The 19,267-nt window shown below is 41.5% G+C and overlaps 1 protein-coding gene across 1 annotated transcript in view; it reads left to right on the forward strand.

Moving 5' to 3' along the window:
• DNAH3 (dynein axonemal heavy chain 3) overlaps nucleotides 1-19,267 on the forward strand; it is a 120,820-nt gene that overhangs the window by 42,727 nt on the left and 58,826 nt on the right. Inside the window, exons 25-31 of the mRNA XM_034784789.1 lie at nucleotides 1,006-1,098; nucleotides 1,425-1,535; nucleotides 2,985-3,099; nucleotides 9,508-9,706; nucleotides 14,482-14,590; nucleotides 15,831-15,944; nucleotides 16,842-17,018. Of these exons, the coding sequence (XP_034640680.1) occupies nucleotides 1,006-1,098; nucleotides 1,425-1,535; nucleotides 2,985-3,099; nucleotides 9,508-9,706; nucleotides 14,482-14,590; nucleotides 15,831-15,944; nucleotides 16,842-17,018 (918 nt within the window). The remainder of the gene's footprint in view (nucleotides 1-1,005; nucleotides 1,099-1,424; nucleotides 1,536-2,984; nucleotides 3,100-9,507; nucleotides 9,707-14,481; nucleotides 14,591-15,830; nucleotides 15,945-16,841; nucleotides 17,019-19,267) is intronic.

Here is a 19,267-nt window from a genome sequence, read left to right on the forward strand (position 1 = left end):
CCACACATGAGGCCAGAGTACAGAGCACACTGCTGCTCTCCTGCATTGTCCCTTGGGGGTTAGGGGTGGCCAAAGGCTAAGTGAAACAGGAGAGAGGCATGGCCAGTGTGGAGAATGGCATGAAAACACAGGGAAGGCCTTGTGGATTTCAGACTATCCTTCATCATCGCTGTGCATTCCCCACAACAATAGCAGCGTGGCTCAACCAGATGCCTTGTCATTAGCTGCTCTCCTCATCCCCGAGTGTGGCCACAGCCCCTTTGGGGATGGCAGGAGGTGATAGACTGAGAGGAGTTACTGCTGTTGCTAAGAGCAACAGTAACTTACACTATATATATGTAATAAGGCGTGCTGTTATAATATGAATTAGATGGATGAAATTCCCTCACCTGTGTTATCCAGGACTGGAGGTAGGACTAGATGATCTAATGGTCTCTTCTGGCCTTACAATCTATGAATCTGTAGGTTTTGTAGAAACTTGACATAATGAGTGGCTGATTCTTCTGCCTCTCCTCGGCCATGCCCCACTAAATTGTATGGAGCTGAATTCCTATGTGGCAGCCATGAACAGGGGTAAAAGGTGGGGGGTGAAAGATAGGGGATATTCTATTTAGCAACCTTTTAACCACATCTTTCAGGAACAATGTGTTCACTGGTGTTATGGCCATGTTGCACTGACCTCCCAGAGCTGCATTTACACTACCTGGATGTATGGACACCATGCTGCCCCTTCAGATGCACTGCTCATGCAGTTCACATGGCTTATTTGTCTGTATGCACTGTTGTACACAATGAAGGCATGACTGCAGCACACCAGTGCTTGTACATCTATTTGGAGGCTGTCCACCCATTTTCTTCCTTACCCACCAGAGCAGAAAAAGGCATGAGCCAGCCTTTATGCTTTAAGCCTAATATAGTCAAATGTTTACTCCAGTGTGAAATTTGCTCTTTAAATGCCATTTTATTTGGTGTATTTTCACTCTTCTCTCTTTTTCTTGTTTTAAGGGCATGGTAGAGAAATGGCTTTTGCAAGTAGAGGAAATGATGTTGGCCAGCATAAGACAAGTTATTGAAGATGGCATTGGAGGATATGTTCAAGTAATTACTCATCTCTTCTGTATCAATAAATTACAGCATAAAGTAATTAACATAAAGTAACCTGCACATGTACAGGGCTCAAACTTTCCTTTACCATGATGTTAGGTTTTAAACTAAGTAGAATCCTGTTGTGCTAATTCAGCAGCATCCATTAAAAGTCTCAGATCTAATTTCCTTGAAAGAAAATTAATGAAGTTCTCAGTGTTGAGTGCCGTTTATTTTATAAATCAGATTTAAAAGCATTAGGGAAAATAGATTTTATTATTGACAAAGCCTAATGCATACACATCATTTTCTCTATCTCAAGTGTGATTTTTTTTTTAAAGGTTCCCCGAAATAAGTGGGTACTTCAGTGGCCTGGACAGGTGGTTATTTGTGTTTCATCCATCTACTGGACAAAGGAAGTGTCTGAAGCTATGCAATCAGGAACTTTACTTGTAAGGTTTTCTTTCAATTCTTTCAATTAACCAAAGACTAAATTATGATATTACAAAATACTCTAACAAAGTGACATGGATTTCTGAAAGCATACATTCTGACTTTTCTACTTAAGTTAAATCGTGGCAGAATATCCTTTATTTCAGAGTGCTTTGCAATTTCCACTTTTCTTGCTATTCACTTTTGTCATTCGTCTGCTTTGTTTTCTCTTTTTACTTTGCATTCAGTCATGTTGTATATTTGTCTTACGTCTCAGCAGCAACTATTTCTCTATCATTATGGACACTGATTTTGATTTCACTTACCTTGCTGTAAATCAGGAGTAACTCCACTGAAGCAAGTTGTGGACTCTTATTCTTGTGTCATAGAGCTTTGCAATTGTGAAAAGAAGAATCAAACAAAAGTTGAAAACTATGACCAGATCTTATAAATAGTTACTCCTCTATGTATGCTTACCCCCTTAGTCTCATGGGAACTACACACAGGAGTAGCTGTTTGCAGGATCAGGTGATTACACAACTCTTGTGGCTCCTAGCTTCTCTGTAGAATAAAGATGCATTGGCTAGGTTTGATAGTTGAATGTTATTCTTCCCTCAAGTGTTTGCAATTCATCCATCATCCCATGGTCTTGTGTATTACCCCATTGGGGACTGATCTAAAGCACACTAAATAATGGAAAGACCTTCTGTTGACTTCAGTGGGCTTTTGATTGGACCCTAGTAGAGTTGGGTAAATACTGCAACATTTTTTCCCTGTGATTATTTACATGAATTTTTAAAGGAATTTGCTTCGACTGCGTGCCCCTTCTTTGTTCACTTTCTGGAGCTGCTCTAACAAATGGCAGGGATTTTCATGAAAACAGAAAATTTTTAAATAGTTACTGCAGCAGAGACCAGATTCTGATGCTTGTACTCATCCACTCAGGACATAGAAAGTCCCTTGGCTTCAATTAAACTATGCTGATTTACTGCAGCTGAGGATCTGAACCCATGTGCCCAGTCAAAACAGGCTGAGTTTAAAATGCTTGCAAAAAAATCATCAGTGATCCATGGACCAAAATTATTAGTAGAAACTTGGGGAAAAATAATTTAAAATAAAGAGTAAATTCAGGAAAATATTACATTTGCTGAATAACTATTTATTACAAAAAATGTCATCCAGCTTTAGACAATAGAGAGAGCATGCATTTCTCCTGGTATAGAGACCTCGCATTTGATTTAGGGAGAAATAAAAGGCTTCCATTTCAGACTGCAAAACCCTTCTGAGTAGTTATGATGAAATAAAACAGCAGTATATGAAGGAGACTCTTAAATGTTTGCATAGTGCCAGGAAGGCATTACTAAACTGCCTCATTTTGTTGGAAGAGTTTGTTCTAATGACTGCTCTGGGAGTTTAGGAGCTATTTGCTATAGCTTGCCATTATTACTCACATTTTCTTTCCGTAACAGAAATTCTTGGAGAAGAGCAACCTACAAATTGGAGAAATTGTTCAGTTAGTGAGAGGAAAGTTGTCCAGCGGTGCCCGTCTGACTCTTGGGGCTCTCACTGTCATTGATGTGCACGGTAAATGCATGATTATTACCACTCTCATTACATTCCAGGCAGAACTGCTACCATTAACTGAGGCAAATTATCTGCAACAGGCAGCTGGGATGCTTTCCTAAGCTAAAGTTAAGTCCTGGAGAATTAGTTAAAGGATTATATTAATTATTTTCATCTGCTAATTCACTTGAGACAAAAGCTAGTTGTAAATGCCAGCCTTAGGCATGAGCAAGATAACTAATGGTTTGAGCATGTAGCCTGAGCAATTCAGAGCAAACTTTATGGGATGCCTAATTTCAGCGCTTCTTAGCAGTGGTCGCCATTTCAGATTTTGGTAGCGAGGTGCAACTTTAACTGTATTTCCTGGAGCTACTTGGGCACTTGAAAACTCTAGTTTTTTGGCAGATAACTTAGCAATTAGCTGACAGGAGCCCTGTATCTAATTCCTTTATAAGAGAAAGACAATTAAATAAATATTAGACCCACTCAGCTCTAATAACATGTTCTGACATCTTGTGGCAAGTCACTTAAGGGACGTTGGTTAGGTTTAAAATGTTAATGTATATTCTTACTTTATTACTAACTCTATGGAGAGAGAGAGACCCCGTCAGGATTGCTGGGTTCTATCTCGGCTCTGAGAGGAGAGCGAGGTCTAGTGCAGGGGTTCTCAAACTGGGGGTCGCGAGGTTATTACATGGGGGGTCGCAAGCTCTCAACCTCCACCCCAAACCCAGCTTGCCTTCAGCATGTATAATGGTGTTAAATATATTAAAAAGAGTGTTTAATTTATTAGGGGGGTCCCACTCAGAGGCTTGCTGTGTGAAAGGGGTCACCAGTAAAAAAGTTTGAGACCCACTGATCTAGTGGGAAACAACTGGGAGCAGATACATCTGGGTTCTATATAAGAACATCAGAATGACCATACTGGGTAAGACCAATGGTCCATCTAGTCCAGTATTTGGTCTTCCAGCAGTGGCCAATGCCAGGTGCCCCTGGGGAAATGAACAGAACAGATAATCATCAAGTTGCCCTGTTGCCCACTCCTAGCTTCTGGAAAACAGAGGTGAGAGACATGCAGAACATGGTGTTGGATCTCTGCCCACCGCCTAATAGCCATTGCTAGACCTGTGCTCCATGAACTTATCTAGTTCTTATTGGAACCCTGTTATAGTTTTGGCCTTCACAACATCCCCTGGCAAAGAGTTCCACATGTTGACTGTGAAGAAATACTTTTTTTTTGTTTGTTTTAAATCTGCTGCCTATTAATTTCATTTGGTGACCCCTAGTTCTTGTGTTATGTGAAGGAGTAAATAACATTTCCTTATTCATTTTTTTCACACCATTTGTGATTTTATAGCCCTCTATCATATCCCCCCTTAGTCATCTCTTTTCCAAGCTGAAAAGTCCCAGTCTTTTTAATCTCTCCTCGTACAGAAGGTGTTTCTATAGCCCTAATCATTTCTGTTGCCCTTCTCTGTACCTTTTCAAATCCAATATATCTTTTTTGAGATGTGGTGACCAAATCTTCACGCTCTATTCAATATGTCGGCGTATCGTGGATTGATGTAGAGGTAATATGATCTTTTTTTCTTATTATCTGTCCCTTTCCTAATGATTTCCAATATTTGATTTGATTTTTTAAATTGCAACTGCACATTGAGCAAATGTTTTCAGAGAACTATTCACAATGACTCCAAGATCTCTTTATTGATGGGTTCAGCTAATTTAGACCCCATCATTTTATATGTGTAGTTGGGATTATATTTTGCCAAGTGCATTACTTTGCATTTATCAACATTGAATTTCTTCTGCCATTTTGTTGCCCACTCACCCAGTTTTGTGAGATCCCTTTGTAATTCTTCGGAGTCTGCTTTGGACTTAACTATCTTGAGTAATTTTGTATTATCTGCAAATTTTACCACATCACTGAGTACCCCTTTTTTCAGATCATATATGAATATGCGGAATAGGACTGGTCCCAGAACAGACCCCTGAGGGACACCACTATTTACCTCTCTCCATTCTCACCTTTTATTTCTACCCTTTGTTTCCTGTTTTTTAACTGAAGTGCCTGGCAGTGCTTTCAGGATCATCTAATGATCCTTAATTTACTTAATCACCTTGTCTCTGTTTATAAACAAACTCCCTGCCACAAAGGCTGTGCTGCCTCCAGCTTCTGAACTCATCACATATCACACTCGTCTAGGGCTAGGATGAGTAGACCTCCCCTAAGAAACTCGGGGGGGCGGGGGGCTAGAGCCCTTCCATGCCCCCCAAATGGCGTCCCTGTTTCTTAGACCAATCTCCTTTCCCCTTCCAACAGCAGAACTGATGGGGGAGGCAACTCAGCTTCATGGGGAACAGTGGGCTGGATTTTCCAGTCCAGTGTGCTACCATGCACTATTCAAGTGGGCCAGAGTGGTTGTATTCTGTCTGGAGGTGTCCAGTTGAGAATTCTCTTTGCATGTGGGAATTCTCCACTGGTGTCAGACTGGCGGGAGCAGCATCGCTGCCTTCTGTACTAGTTGCCCTCCTACCTCTGGTGTAGGGAAAAGGAGGTGGCCCTGTGGGGGCTGGGAGAGGGTATGCTGGAGTAGAACTCTGCTACACCCATCCTTCACCAGCATACATCAGAGCATCTCCTTAGGTAGTGCAGAATAAGGGAGCTGTGATTGGATCTCTGATGGCTCCTACCCTCACTCCTGTACTAAGTGGAGCTCTGGCCCAGGGGACCCAGAAAGGGTAAACTGGTCTCAGTGAAATGTTACAGTTATAAATACATTGATAGATATGTATAAACAAGTATTATAGTGATGACCAGGGATCCCAGAAATACATCTTTAGTTTTATATTGTGGCTAGGGAAACTAAATTTCAGCATTTCATTTTAATTGTGGAAAAACGTGGATTTTTATGTTTTTTTTTTATCGGAGGATTTTGGTTTTTTTATCACAGAAGACTAGGATCCCTGGTGATGACATGCATGGTTCAACAGTAAGGTGTGGCTTGGGTTAGCTGTTAATCATTGGTTGCTATTTCACTATTCAGTCTACCAACTCTACAATATGGTGCCTGTCCAGTTTTTTACGTTTTTGTTTTTTTTTTCCATTTTGAGATTCTGGCCTAAACGCTGGTACTAATTCTTCTTTTTTCTGTTTGACCAAGGATAAATTTGAACTGGATTCCAAGAAAGAAATGCAGCACAGCTGTTGAGAAATATAGTATTGCTAAATGTAATATTACAGCTGTAACTGAAAAAGATTGCAGCCCAATTCTGTGTTATATGTCCTTCCATAAAAATACTCTTTTAACCTCATAAAATGTCTGTTTATGTTGCTAGACCATCTCCTAGAGTAAAATAGCAATCACGTCACTTTTTAAATTAACAAATAATGTTAAGACCACATTGTGTTTGGACAAAAACTAAGCACCTTTATTCTTGGATGCTTGCAACCTCTGCTGAAATTCTTTTCAATTACTCAGCTCAATGCAACTTTGACCTACTAAACTTGTTTATTGTGTGCAACATACAAGGAAACGGAGAGCAACAAGAATCAGGTTCTTAAAATTACTATTTAAACACCAAAGCTAATGGAACTCTGCCAGTTTATAACATCCCCATACTTTTAGGGAAAAATTCCGGACTTGCCTGGCTTATAGGTCACAGCAGGAATCAGCCTTTAGTCAGGATTTTGACCCTAACATCTTGCATGTAACCTCGGGCACTGCTTTTGGTGTGACTTTACAATACTCATGTCCACCTGGTTTCATCATAGAATAACACAAGCATATAGGGACAAAATTGGAAACCTGAGGCACCAAATGAGTTACATCTAGCAAGGGACATAAAAGAGAATAAGAAGAGGTTCTATAAATACATTAGGATCAAGAGAAAGATGAGAGAAAGCATAGGTTCTCTACTTAGTGGAGGAAGAAGAACTAATAACAAACATCAAGAAGGGTGAGGTGTTTAATGCCTATTTTGCTTCAGTATCACTAAGGAGGTTAATTATGGCTAGTTGCATAACAATTAATATAACAACCAGGGGGAAGGGACGCAAGCCAAAATAGGGAAAGTTCAGGTTAAAGAGTATTTAGATATATTCAAGTTGGCACGGCCTGATGAAATTAACCCTAGGATACATAAGGAACTAACTGAGGCAATCTTAGAACTGTGAGCAATTATTTTTGAGAACTCAGAGAATGGGTGAAGTCCCAGAGGACTAGCGAAGGGCACACTATCTTTAAAAAGGGGAACAAAGAGGACCCAGGGAATTATAGACCAGTCTACCTAATGTCAATATCTGGACAGATACTGGAACAAATTATTAAACAATCAATTTGCAAGCACCTAGAGGATTATAGGCTTAGAAGGAATAGCCAGCATGGATTTATCAAGAACAAATCATCCCAAATGAACCTAATTTTCTTCTTTGACAAGGTTACAAGCCTACTGGATAGTGAGGAAAGCTGTAGATATAAAATATCTTGATTTTAGTAAGGCTTTTGACACAGGTCCACATTACATTTTCATAAGCAAACTGGGGAATTTTGGTCTAGATGAAATTACTATAAAGTCGGTATACAACTGATTGAAAGAGCATACTCAAAGGGTAATTATCAATGGTTTGCTATCAACCTGGGGGGGATGTATGGAGGGATGTATCTAATGGGGTTCCGCAGGGGTCTGTCCTGGGTCCAGAACTATTTAATATTTTCATTAATGACTTGGATAATGGAGAGGAGAATATGCTTATAAAATCTGTGGATGACACGAAACTAGGAGAGGCTGCAAGCCCTTTGGAAGACTGGATTAGACTTAAAAATGACCTTGGCAAATTGGAGAATTGGTCTGAAATTAACAAGATGAAATTCAGAAAAAACACCTAAGAAGCAAAAATTAAATTCACAACTACAAAATGGGGGATAACTGGCTAGGCAGTAATACTGCAGTAAAGGATCAGGGTTATAGTGGACCATAAATTAAATTTGAGTCAACAATGTGATGCAGTTGTAAAAAAGGTGAGTGTCATTCTGTGGTGTATTGTCAGGAGTGTCATATCTAAGACACAGGAGGTAATTGTCCTGCTTTACTTGGCACTGGTAAGGCTTCAGCTGGAGTATTATGTCCAGTTTTGAGCACCCCACTTTTAGAAAGATATGGAGAAATTGGAGAGAGTCCAGAGGAAATCAAATAAAAATGATAAAAGGTTTAGAAAACCTGACTTATAGGGAAAGTTAAAAAAACTGGGTATCTTTAGTCTTGGGAAAAGAAGACTGAGGAGAGACCTCATAACAGTCTTCTAATATGTTAAGGGCTGTTATAAAGAGGATGGTGATAAATTTTTCTCCATATCCACTGAAGGTAGGACAGGAAATAATCAGTAATATGCAGCAAGGGAAATTTAGGTTAGATCTTAGGAAAAAATTTCAAACTATATGGATAATTAAGCAGTAGAATAGTCTTCCAAAGGAGGTTGTGGAATCCCCATCATTGGAGGTTTTTAAAAACAGATTAGACAGATACTTGTCAGGGATGGTCTCGGTTTATTTAGTCCTGCCTTAATGCAAGGGGCTGGACTAGATGACCTCTCAATGTCCCTTCCAATTGTACATTTCTAGGATTCTGACTATGCTTCTGATTGCTAACCCTAGGCAAAGCTAGGTAAAAACCAGTTTACAGTTCCTGATATTGCTCTGCAAGTAGACTATGTGACACACAATGTTGCTTTTCAGCAGTAGAGTTGCTAGCAGAGACCCAGAAATGTAAGGAAACCTAGTGATAGTATATATGTAATAATATGTGATGCCAGTAGGAGTTCCAAGTGCAGATTGAGTGGAGTTTACAAGATCCTTTATTTTCAGATATAGTAGACTCTTTTTGAATTTGTGGATAACATGCCAACAAAGGAAGAGCTTTCTATCCAGGGGCAAATCTAGCATCCGCCTTTGTGGCCATAGAGGGCCACAGTGGCATTCTGTTGTGCAAAAAATGGGGGCTGGAGAATGGGGAGCTGTGGAGCAGGTGTACGTCTCCTGTGTGGTACAGAGCCTTGCTGTGAGCAAGCATTCTCATTTACAGGGAGCAGAAAGGCATGGGTGACCTGGGGGAGGGGTGAAAGAGACCTGTCATTATACAGATCCTTGCATATTTCCTGGGTATGGGGGATGCAAGTGTCCTATATAGGTTTATTCAGCCACTGGTCTTAAATGGCCTTTGTAGAGTGATTGTACTCCTCCACCCCTGCAGAGCTCCCCAGCCCCTGGCCTGGCTACTCATGTTGGGCACTGGGGTCTAGAATTTTGCCCAATTGAATAAAGATGGTTCATAAGCAAAATGGATGCAGTTTCCTTTTGAAAAATGAAAGCTGAGCTGCAGCTGTAAGTGTTTGCTTACTGTTTATTTTATGAGCTGTTTCTGTTCCTGCAGCTCGTGATGTGGTTGCAAAATTGGTTGAGGACAAAATCACAGATCAGAATGATTTCCAGTGGATTTCTCAGTTGAGATATTACTGGGAAAAAGGAGATGTAATGGTGCGAATGATTACGACAGAAGCCAAATATGGCTATGAGTACCTTGGCAATTCTCTACGTCTGGTTATAACTCCACTGACTGATCGATGCTATAGGTAAAATTCATATTCTCTATGACCGTAGCATTCACTTTCTAGCTGACTTGTATTTAATACATATTGTAACAGTTGCTAATGAAAAGAGCCTCTGTTATTAATTTTCTTTCCTCCCCTCCCTGGTTTTTTATGTTCTGCTGTAGTGCCACAGTGTGGTCATTTTCTATAGTGTTGGAAGGGGTTTTTCCATCAATGTAGTTAAACCACCTCTCTGAGAGGCCAGAGCTAGGGCGATGGAAGAATTCCTCCATCGACCTAGCCATATCTACACCAGGTGTTAGGTCAACCTAACTACAGAGCTCAGGGCATGTAATCTTTCACAGCCCTGAGTGACATAGCTAGATCCCTCTAATTTTTAAGTGTAGATCAGCTCTTAGATGTATTTATGCCCAGACATGGTAGAATATTTACAATGTGCAGATTCCTAGGCCTCTACTGTAATTTCTTCTTCTGCATCCAAGAATGTGATTCTAAAAAAAAAAAAAACTTAGCAGCTCTATTTAATGGAAAGTAGACTATGGGCAGGTCTACACTAATCCCCCAATTCAGCTGTGTGTAGTTGAATTAATTTCTTTGAAATAAAATATATATGTAGGGTGTATCTGGCTTTTAAATAAATGAGGCAATTATGGAGCATTCACAGATGTCTGACTGCAGTTAGTTTCTAATTCCTCTACTTGCTTGCAAGAGGCTGAAATGGAAATACTCCAGGGGGATTTGGTATTTCACTTCTAGCTTGCCCAGGAGCCAGAAGCCATCTCAGCAGTTAATTTTAGGTCTGTAGGTTAAAGAGCTTTCCCTAGAATTCCTCTGGACAAATTTATAGTCCACAAGGCTCGACCAGTGAGGAGGTAAGAGAGGAGTTATGAATTCAGTCACCTTTGTGTTATAATCAAGTTCTTCCATTACACTGCTCTACATCCAAAATGCTTCTGAAATAAATGTAGTCAGACTTTACTAATTCTGGGTCACTGAGAACGAAAATGATGCTTAAAATTGTTGATTGGCTCTAGTTTTCAAGATATGCTGTTGGGTCAGTATATATGACCCTTGACTTGGGAATGGCGGAGGATAAGTGAGTTATAAAGGGAAGGGATCTCAATTTAAACCAGAAATGACTAAAATACATCTTTGACTGGATCTATGAATAAATCTATGACTGGGTTTGGACAGTACTTGCTTTTTAGGCAAAACAATGAATGATGCAATCTGAAGCTGGTATTGCATCATACATGATATGAATTGCATCATGTTATTCATAGAAGTCATGGATGATGCAATCATAACGAAGCTTACATCACTCTGCTGAACAAATTGCCCTATATCAGCTCTAGAAATCATACGGTGTCATGCTCTTATTTGTCAGTGTTTGATTTTGCAAAGGGACACATTTCTGTTTAGCCAAAGTGAGCAGAGATGCCTCGTACTTGTGTGAACAGTGCAGATAACTTCTGCTATATTTGTGGTGAAGCACTTTTATGATGCAAAAGTCACAGTATAACCACTATGGTTAAGAAAGCCTATCACCTTTATTTTGGCTGCAAAATTGGAGATCAGGACAAGAGGTGGGCCCCACACATATGCTGCAACACTTGTGCGACAAATCTTTGCCAGTGGTTGAACAGGAAATCTATGCCTTTTGCAGTGCCAATGATTTGGAGAGAGCCAACAGATCATACCAGCAATTGTTACTTCTGCATGGTGCCTCCAGTTGGGAAAGGTATGTCAAAGAAGAAAAAGTGGACTGTGCATTATCCAAACATTCCATCAGCTATACGCCCAGTACCCCACGGAGAAGGACTGCTGGTTCCTGATGCACCAGAATCATTCTCACTTGAGTCAGACGAGGAAGAGGATGAAACTTCTGGTCCTGAACCATCAATGTCACAGGACCCACATTTTCTCCCATCCTCCTCCTCTGAACACACCTCATAACACAAGGTGAACTGAATGACCTTGTCAGGGATTTGGAACTACCCAAGAGTAAGGCAGAGCTGTTGGGCTCCAGACTACAGCAGTGGAATCTCCTGGCAGGTGATGTTAGGGTTTCCATGTTCCGTGACCGTCAAAAGGATCTTGTCCCATTCTTCTTCATGGAAGGTGATCTTGTAGCCTGCAACAACATCGATGGTGTGATGGCAGCCCTCAACATCGTTCACGATCCAGATGAGTGGAGACTGTTCATTGATTCATCGAAGACGAGTCTTAAAGCTGTTTTACTGCATAATGGCAATGTTTTGCCATCAATTCCAGTTTGTCATGCAGTCCATATGAAGGAAACCTATGACAACATGAAACAACTTTTGAGGTGAATAAACTATGACCAACATCAGTGGCAGTTTTGTGGCGATTTGAAGGTTTTTGCTCTCTTGCTTGGTCTGCAGACTGGATACACAAAGTACTGCTGTTTTCTCTGCGAATGGGATAGTCGTGCAAGAGATTCCCACTACATCAGGAAAGATTGGCCACTCCGACAGTCATTGGAGCTTGGGAGGAAAAGTGTTCAGCATCCACCACTTGTTGAATCAAGGAAGATTTTGTTACCACCCTTACACATCAAGCTGGGTCTGATGAAGAACTTTGTCAAGGCCATTGACAAAACACAAGCAGCTTTCAGGTACCTCCGTGGAAAATTTCCAAGGTTAAGTGAAGCTAAGCTAAAGGAAGGTGTCTTTGGTCCTCAGATTCATGAACTTCTTCGAGATGATGCATTTGATCATGCACTGCGTGGCAAGGAAAAGACGGCATGGAAAGCCTTCCAGTTAGTGGCAATAAATTTTCTCGGAAACAACAAGGCAGAGAACTACAGGTTCTTGATGGAAAACCTCCTCAAGGCATACAAAAGCCTTGGTTGCAACATGTCACTAAAGAGACATTTTTTGCACTCTCATCTAGATTTTTTTCCACTGAATTGTGGAGCAGTGAGCGACGAGCATGGCGAGCGATTTCACCAGGACATTGCAACAATGGAGAAACGCTATCAGGGCAAATGGAGCCCATCAATGCTTGCAGACTATTGCTGGACAATGACAAGAAATGCTCCATTTAATGAATACAAGAGACAAGCCAAGAAGCACCGAGTAGACACTGAATAGGACTAAACTATGTACATAATAGTTTTTTGCCTTTTGTTTCATAATAAATTTTATTTATATAACCCTTTTGTTGATTTTTAAAGTGTTACATAAACAGGACAGGTGAAATATTATCATGTAAAGCAACCATAAACACATGAAAAGACCTAGCTTTACAATTTATGATTAAAACTCTACTATCTACACAATATACATAGACATAAAATGTAAAAACTTAAATATCTTAGAATCAGTTGTTTTAATTGTCATATTTGAATTCAGCACATCAAAATACATAATAAATAGCACATTTTATCTCTGAAACAGACGACTTCTCAAAAATTGTAGACCAGTGTTATCGATAGCTACAAATGCTTCCTCTTTAGCTGTGAATTGATACAGCAATGGAGAAAGGAACAGCAATGGGTAGGTGAATGGACATTAAGATAGTGCTGACACCAGCCAGATAGGTGACTGTACCCAACCGGGCGAGAAATGTGGGCAAAGCCAAGGAGCAATGGCTAAGATATTTGTACATCTATGCAAGAAGCCTGAGTAACAGTATGGAGGAACTAGAACTAGTAGTGCAGGAAGTGAAATTAGATATTATAGGGATAACAGAAACATGGTAGAATAGTAGTCATCCCAGGAGTAGAGGTATAGAAGGGTATGTGCTGTTCAGGAAAGACAGAAATAAAGGCAAAGGTGGTGGAGTAGCATTGTATATTAATGATTAATTAGACTGTAAAGAAATTAGAAGTGATGGAATCCATAAGACAGAGTCTGTTTGGGCCAAAATCACTTTGGGGAAGAAAGCTATTTGAGGTTCTCCTGATATGGTGCTTGGGTTATACCACAGACCACCAGAATCCGATTTGGATATGGATAGAGATCTCTTTCACTATTTAATTGCAAGTATAGAGCAGGACAAACCATTCTTAGCAACATTTAAAAAAACACAGTTCACAACACGTTGTTTTCCTAGTGGAGAGAAGACTTCAGGGGGCCTTCATGAACTCAGAACTTCTAAGATAAGGTGCTTGATGGACCTACTCTTTAAGGGGCAGCAACATATTAGTATGAACTCTGCCAAGCTATTCCCCATAGAAGGAAGATAGGTGATTCTCAGGTTTTTAGGAACAATCTCCATCCTCTTTAAGCACTTCCTAGATTAATTTTCTTTATCAAGGTTCCCATCAAGCCAACTCCAGTTTTCTAGCTGCTGCATTTGACATTGTGGCTCTGAATGGATACAGTTCCAGCCTACCTATCAAAAGGTTTAGCATCTACTAACTGTTCTGCCCTGGGCTTATGCTTACAACTGTCCTGACTTGTTCATGACACTTGAGTCCCCCACATGAGGACATAGGCGCTGAATGCATGCGCTCAGGTACAAGCACATATAGTAAACCAAGGTCAGACAATGAAGTAAATGATATTGCACCTACTTTCACCATGTCTGGATTTGGGCCTTTATTTTGGATGTTTGAAATGGTTTCCAACTCCAGGAGTCCATGCTAAGGATATGCCAGTTTGATGGGTGGAGATGGCCAACCAATTAAAAAATGAATTCCTGATAACAATGCAGGGCCAGATCCCTTAGCAAGTGTAAATCGTTGCTGAGCGTATGGGTCTTTGCTAACTTACAGCTGCTGATGACCTGGCCTATGATTCATATGTTATTTCTTTTTCATTATGTAGAACATTAATGGGGGCTCTGAAACTAAATCTTGGTGGTGCTCCAGAAGGACCTGCGGGGACTGGCAAAACCGAAACAACAAAAGATCTAGCAAAAGCACTGGCTAAGCAGGTACCAAAATTAATGAAATGTTGCAGTGCATTGTTGCAACACATTGTTTTATGTTTGGAGATGCAGGTCTTCTCTGGAGTTCTTTCTCACGAAAGTGTTGGTGCCCTTCACCTATTATCCATTCATGGAGATTGCTAATGGAAAGCTCATAATTAGGACAAAATCCTGGCAAAAAGCACACAGCCTGAGTGAACAGGCTGTGTGCATTCCATGGAATGTTTCCAATAGGTATGGGGATGAATAATGGAATCCTCAGCTCCAATCTGCAGTAGCCAGTAAGTACCTAAACTGCAGCTGCTCCTTCAGGGTACCGGAGCAATTAATAGGCCTGGCCCGCTGCTGACTGCCATGCTGCATTTTGGCCCACCTAAAATCTCCTTTCCATGTTCCTGTGTATAGGAAGCTTTCACAGAGCTTGGTTAATGACTCAGTGTGGGGGCAGGTTCTCTTTGTATGGGTCTCAACTGTGTAGTAGAAACATGATATTTCAGTTGTGTTTGGACACTAAGGGTAGGTCTACACTTACCTCCGGGTCCGGCGGTAAGCAATCGATCTTCTGGGATCGATTTATCGCGTCTTGTCTAGACGCGATAAATTGATCCCGGAAGTGCTCGCCGTCGACGCCGGTACTCCAGCTCGACGAGAGGAGTACGCAGCATCGACGGGGGAGCCTGCCTGCCGCGTCTGGACCCGCGGTAAGTTCGAACTAAGGTACTTCGAATTCAGCTACGTTATTAACGTAGCTGAATTTGCGTACCTTAGTTCGAAGTGGGGGGTTAGTGTGGACCAGGCCTTACACATCCAGAAGAAGGAAGTAGGATTTGCCTTTTAGGAAGTATTCCTTTACCAGAGATTTTCTTTTTTGACAAGCAGCTTAGGAAAATGCTGAACTGTGATCTTTAAGTTAATATACATTTTCACCTAAGCCAAGTGATAAACTAATATTGTTTTGAATTTTTCAGGCTTGCAAAATCTTTGAGAAGTCTCCACACATCCAATGTACAGTAGTGTGTTATGTCACATAAAACTAATCTGAATCCTTGTAGTGAGTAAATACTCGACAGGTACTTCACTACCAACAGGTTAATATCATGATTAGATCCACTAACTAGATATTTAGATATGTATAGTCTTCTAATTTACCAGTTACCATGGCAATAATAATCCCCTTCTGTTTATAGATGCCAGCATTTTTGTAATAAATTTTAACACTGAATGCTGTTGTGTTTTTTTAATATAGTGTGTTGTCTTTAATTGCTCCGATGGTCTTGATTACAAAGCCATGGGTAAATTCTTTAAGGGACTGGCACAATCTGGAGCTTGGGCCTGCTTTGATGAGTTCAACAGAATTGAGGTAACTTTTTAACTAAAGCATTTATAACAACAAAAATGTAGTTAAAAATGCAAAGAATAGCTTTAAAAGAAGACATGAATATGTAGTACCATTAATTTCCTACTTTTAGCACAGCTTGTAACCTAGGCCCAGGTTTTCATAATTACATGCATACACGGCTGCCATAGTGCATGCACATATTTTGACAGGGACAGTGTGGTCTGCGTAGAGAGAGCATTGGAACTCTGGAGTGGGTTCAAACCCCGGCTCTGCCACTAGCCTGTTGAGTGACCTTGGGCAAGTCACTTTGCCTCTCTGTGTCTCAGTTTCCGCATCTGTAAAATGGGGATAATGATACTCACCTCCCTGTAAAGCACTTTTACATCTACTGATACTGGATAAGACTAGGTATTATTAGCTGTGAACATCTGGGTCCTACATTTTTAGTTTTAAGAGCTATTGACAGATAGTCTCTCTGTACCTTCTCTTCTTCCAATACATGGGATTTTTAAAATGCACTCACCATTGGCCTAACTCTCTCCTCCTGTGACTTTCACCACTAACTTCACTGGAAGCAAAATTAGGCCAATGCTAAATACTTTTGAAAATTCCATCCATAATCTGTCTGTTCTGTATATTATAGTATTTTGTGTATTCTTTATTGTCTATTCTGTCACATTCATTTTTCCACTACATTAGATTTTGTTAGCCTGTACCCCAGTGAAGTTGAAAGCCAGCATTTTAATTTTCTAAAATTCTTTTATTCTGGTACTTCAAGGCAATTTCCATCTCTAGGAGGACTTCAGCATAAACCCATTAAGATATATATATATTTTAAAACCCTCTTTAGGCCAGAAATGCTGCTTTTATGTTGGTTCCATGTATGGGATGTTTTCTAATCTGTTTCTTTATTATTAGGTTGAAGTGTTGTCTGTAGTTGCACAACAGATACTCAGTATACAGCAGGCTACTGTGCGAAATCTGAAAACGTTCCTCTTTGAAGGCACAGAGATCTCTCTTAATCCAACCTGCGCTGTCTTCATCACTATGAATCCTGGGTATGCTGGACGGGCAGAACTTCCTGATAATCTAAAGGTAATTCTGGAGTTCTGATTTCTAGTATGAATGAAACACAATTTACAGTTTTGATTCCAATGTAGTATGGATAGTGCAAAAGCAACTGTGTAATATAAGGGCATAATTCCATTTAGGTGTTCTCATTCTGGTTCATTAGTGGTTAAGCTTTAATAATGTGTTTAGTGGTGTAAAAAATGAATAGACAATAGGCCTGAATCTGATCTCATTTATACCAGTTTTACACTAGTCAACACTGTTGACGTCCATTGAGTTACTCCTGAATTACACTGGTGTAAGTGAGGCTGGAATCAGGCCCTGTCCTCTGAATCCCTATTTTTGTGAGTGGTCTCGTGGTAGTCAATGGGAGTACTGATATGAGTAAGGAATGCTCACATTAATCCGCATTGGCAGGATCAGGCTCTAGAGACTCACTATTATTCTCACTAGTATGCTATTCTTGGGCAAACCAGGGGCGTTGTTGCTGTTTTGACAGTTTCTGTCTGCTCCAGTGACAATCCCCATTGTGTGTAAAGAGAATCTCTCTGAAACTGCTAGAATATATCAAAATGGAAAAAACATATTAAGTTCATACACTGTACAGGTACGCCCACATGGAATCCCATTGACTTCAATAAATAACATTGTTTAAGATCCTAAATCATTAAAATAATATGGGCCTTATTCTATGCTGATTTACTATCCCAGTAATCCTGTTGAAATCAATAGAATTGCACAGGGTGTAGGTCGGTGTAGAATTTGGTCTCACATCTATACACTTACACAACAAATCAATGCATTTGTGTTTAAATTGAAGGTAATTTCCTTTTGCTTTTATCAGCCAAGACCAGAGTTTAGGGGTCTGTGCTTCTCTTGTAATATATGATGGCATTGTCACAGTTTCAGGGTAACCACACCTTTAACCCCAGTCCATGGTCCACTTCAGGAATGCCTCTGAGGTTTAAGGCCTCTGGTCTTCACCTCTCTGTGGGTAGGGACCTGTGTGCTACTCCCTTCTCCCTTTTAGGTTGTAGCTCCCTAAAATTCACTGTGATATCCCCAGCAAGCTAGTCTGTCTAAAGGCCAGCGCCTATGCTTTGCTTTCTCTCCAAGAGCTATGAACAGTGCATGCCAGCAGTAACACGTCACCATGCAGCTCTTTCTCAGCAGAGTGCATTATTCAGGATAAAGTGCATACAGAGGAAACATATAAAAAACAATAAAAGGTTCTACATGCTTGCTAAACACTCCAAACATCATCCACCAGTCCTATGGGGCCCTGCTAAGCCAAAAGCCTTCCAACACTACAGCAAGTGTTGGGAGTCCCCTAAGATCAATGGTCCTGTCTGTTTGCTGAATCAAAAGAAAAACCCTGAGTCTGTTTAAACTCAGCCTTTTATATCCCAAGTTCTTTCTCAGTTCCTTGCCTCTCCTCCGGGACCGCCTTAAACCAGGGACTATAGTAATCACCCCCTAGTAATTTTCCCTCCTTGGAGTTGCACGCAGTCCCCTGCCCACAATGATAGATAAAACATTAATAAACGCAATACAATATAGTCCCCAAAGATACTGCATGTTGCTGCAATATGTGTCACAGACATGGGCGGTGGGTGAACCCCCACTTTGGGGAGGCTAGCCCACCAACCCTTCCCCTTCTGCCCAAGGCCCTGCCCCTCCTGCATGCCGGAGCCCCAAGCCCCTCCGCCCCTGGTAACAGGAGAAGTCCTGTGGGGCTCCCCCGTGACCTGAGGAGCCCCGGCCAGCCCGTCCCAGCCACACCGGGCCGAGCTGCCAGCCCCCCCACCTCTTATGGGCCCCCCAGCGAAGTCGCCGCCCCCTACCCTGGTCAGCGCTGGTCCAAGCCACTGGCTCCCCCTAGGCGCCAGGCCAGCCCCAGCACCAGGCCGAGCCACCATACCCCCAACGGCCCCCCCCAGCTGAGCTGCTGGCCCTCCAACCCCTGAAGGCCCTCTTCTGGCCGAGCCACTGGCCCCCACCGCCAGTGCTGGGCCAGCCCCCCGAGCTCCGGACCCTCCCGCCCCTGAAGGCTCAGCTGCCAGCCCCAGCGCCTGGCCAAGCCTCCTCACTCCCCCACCCGCTGCTGGCTCTCTGCATCCCTCCTCACTCTCCCATCCCCGAGGAGGAGGGACATGACAAGCAGCAGGGACCTTTAGAGTGGGGATGGAGTAGAGGAGACATGGCAGGCAGGCAGCAGGAGCAGACAGTGGGGACCTCGGGGAAGGGAATGGGGCCACCGCAGCCCAGGTGTC

This window comes from Trachemys scripta, chromosome 10 (assembly GCF_013100865.1).
Source record: "Trachemys scripta elegans isolate TJP31775 chromosome 10, CAS_Tse_1.0, whole genome shotgun sequence".
NCBI lineage: Eukaryota > Metazoa > Chordata > Testudines > Emydidae > Trachemys > Trachemys scripta.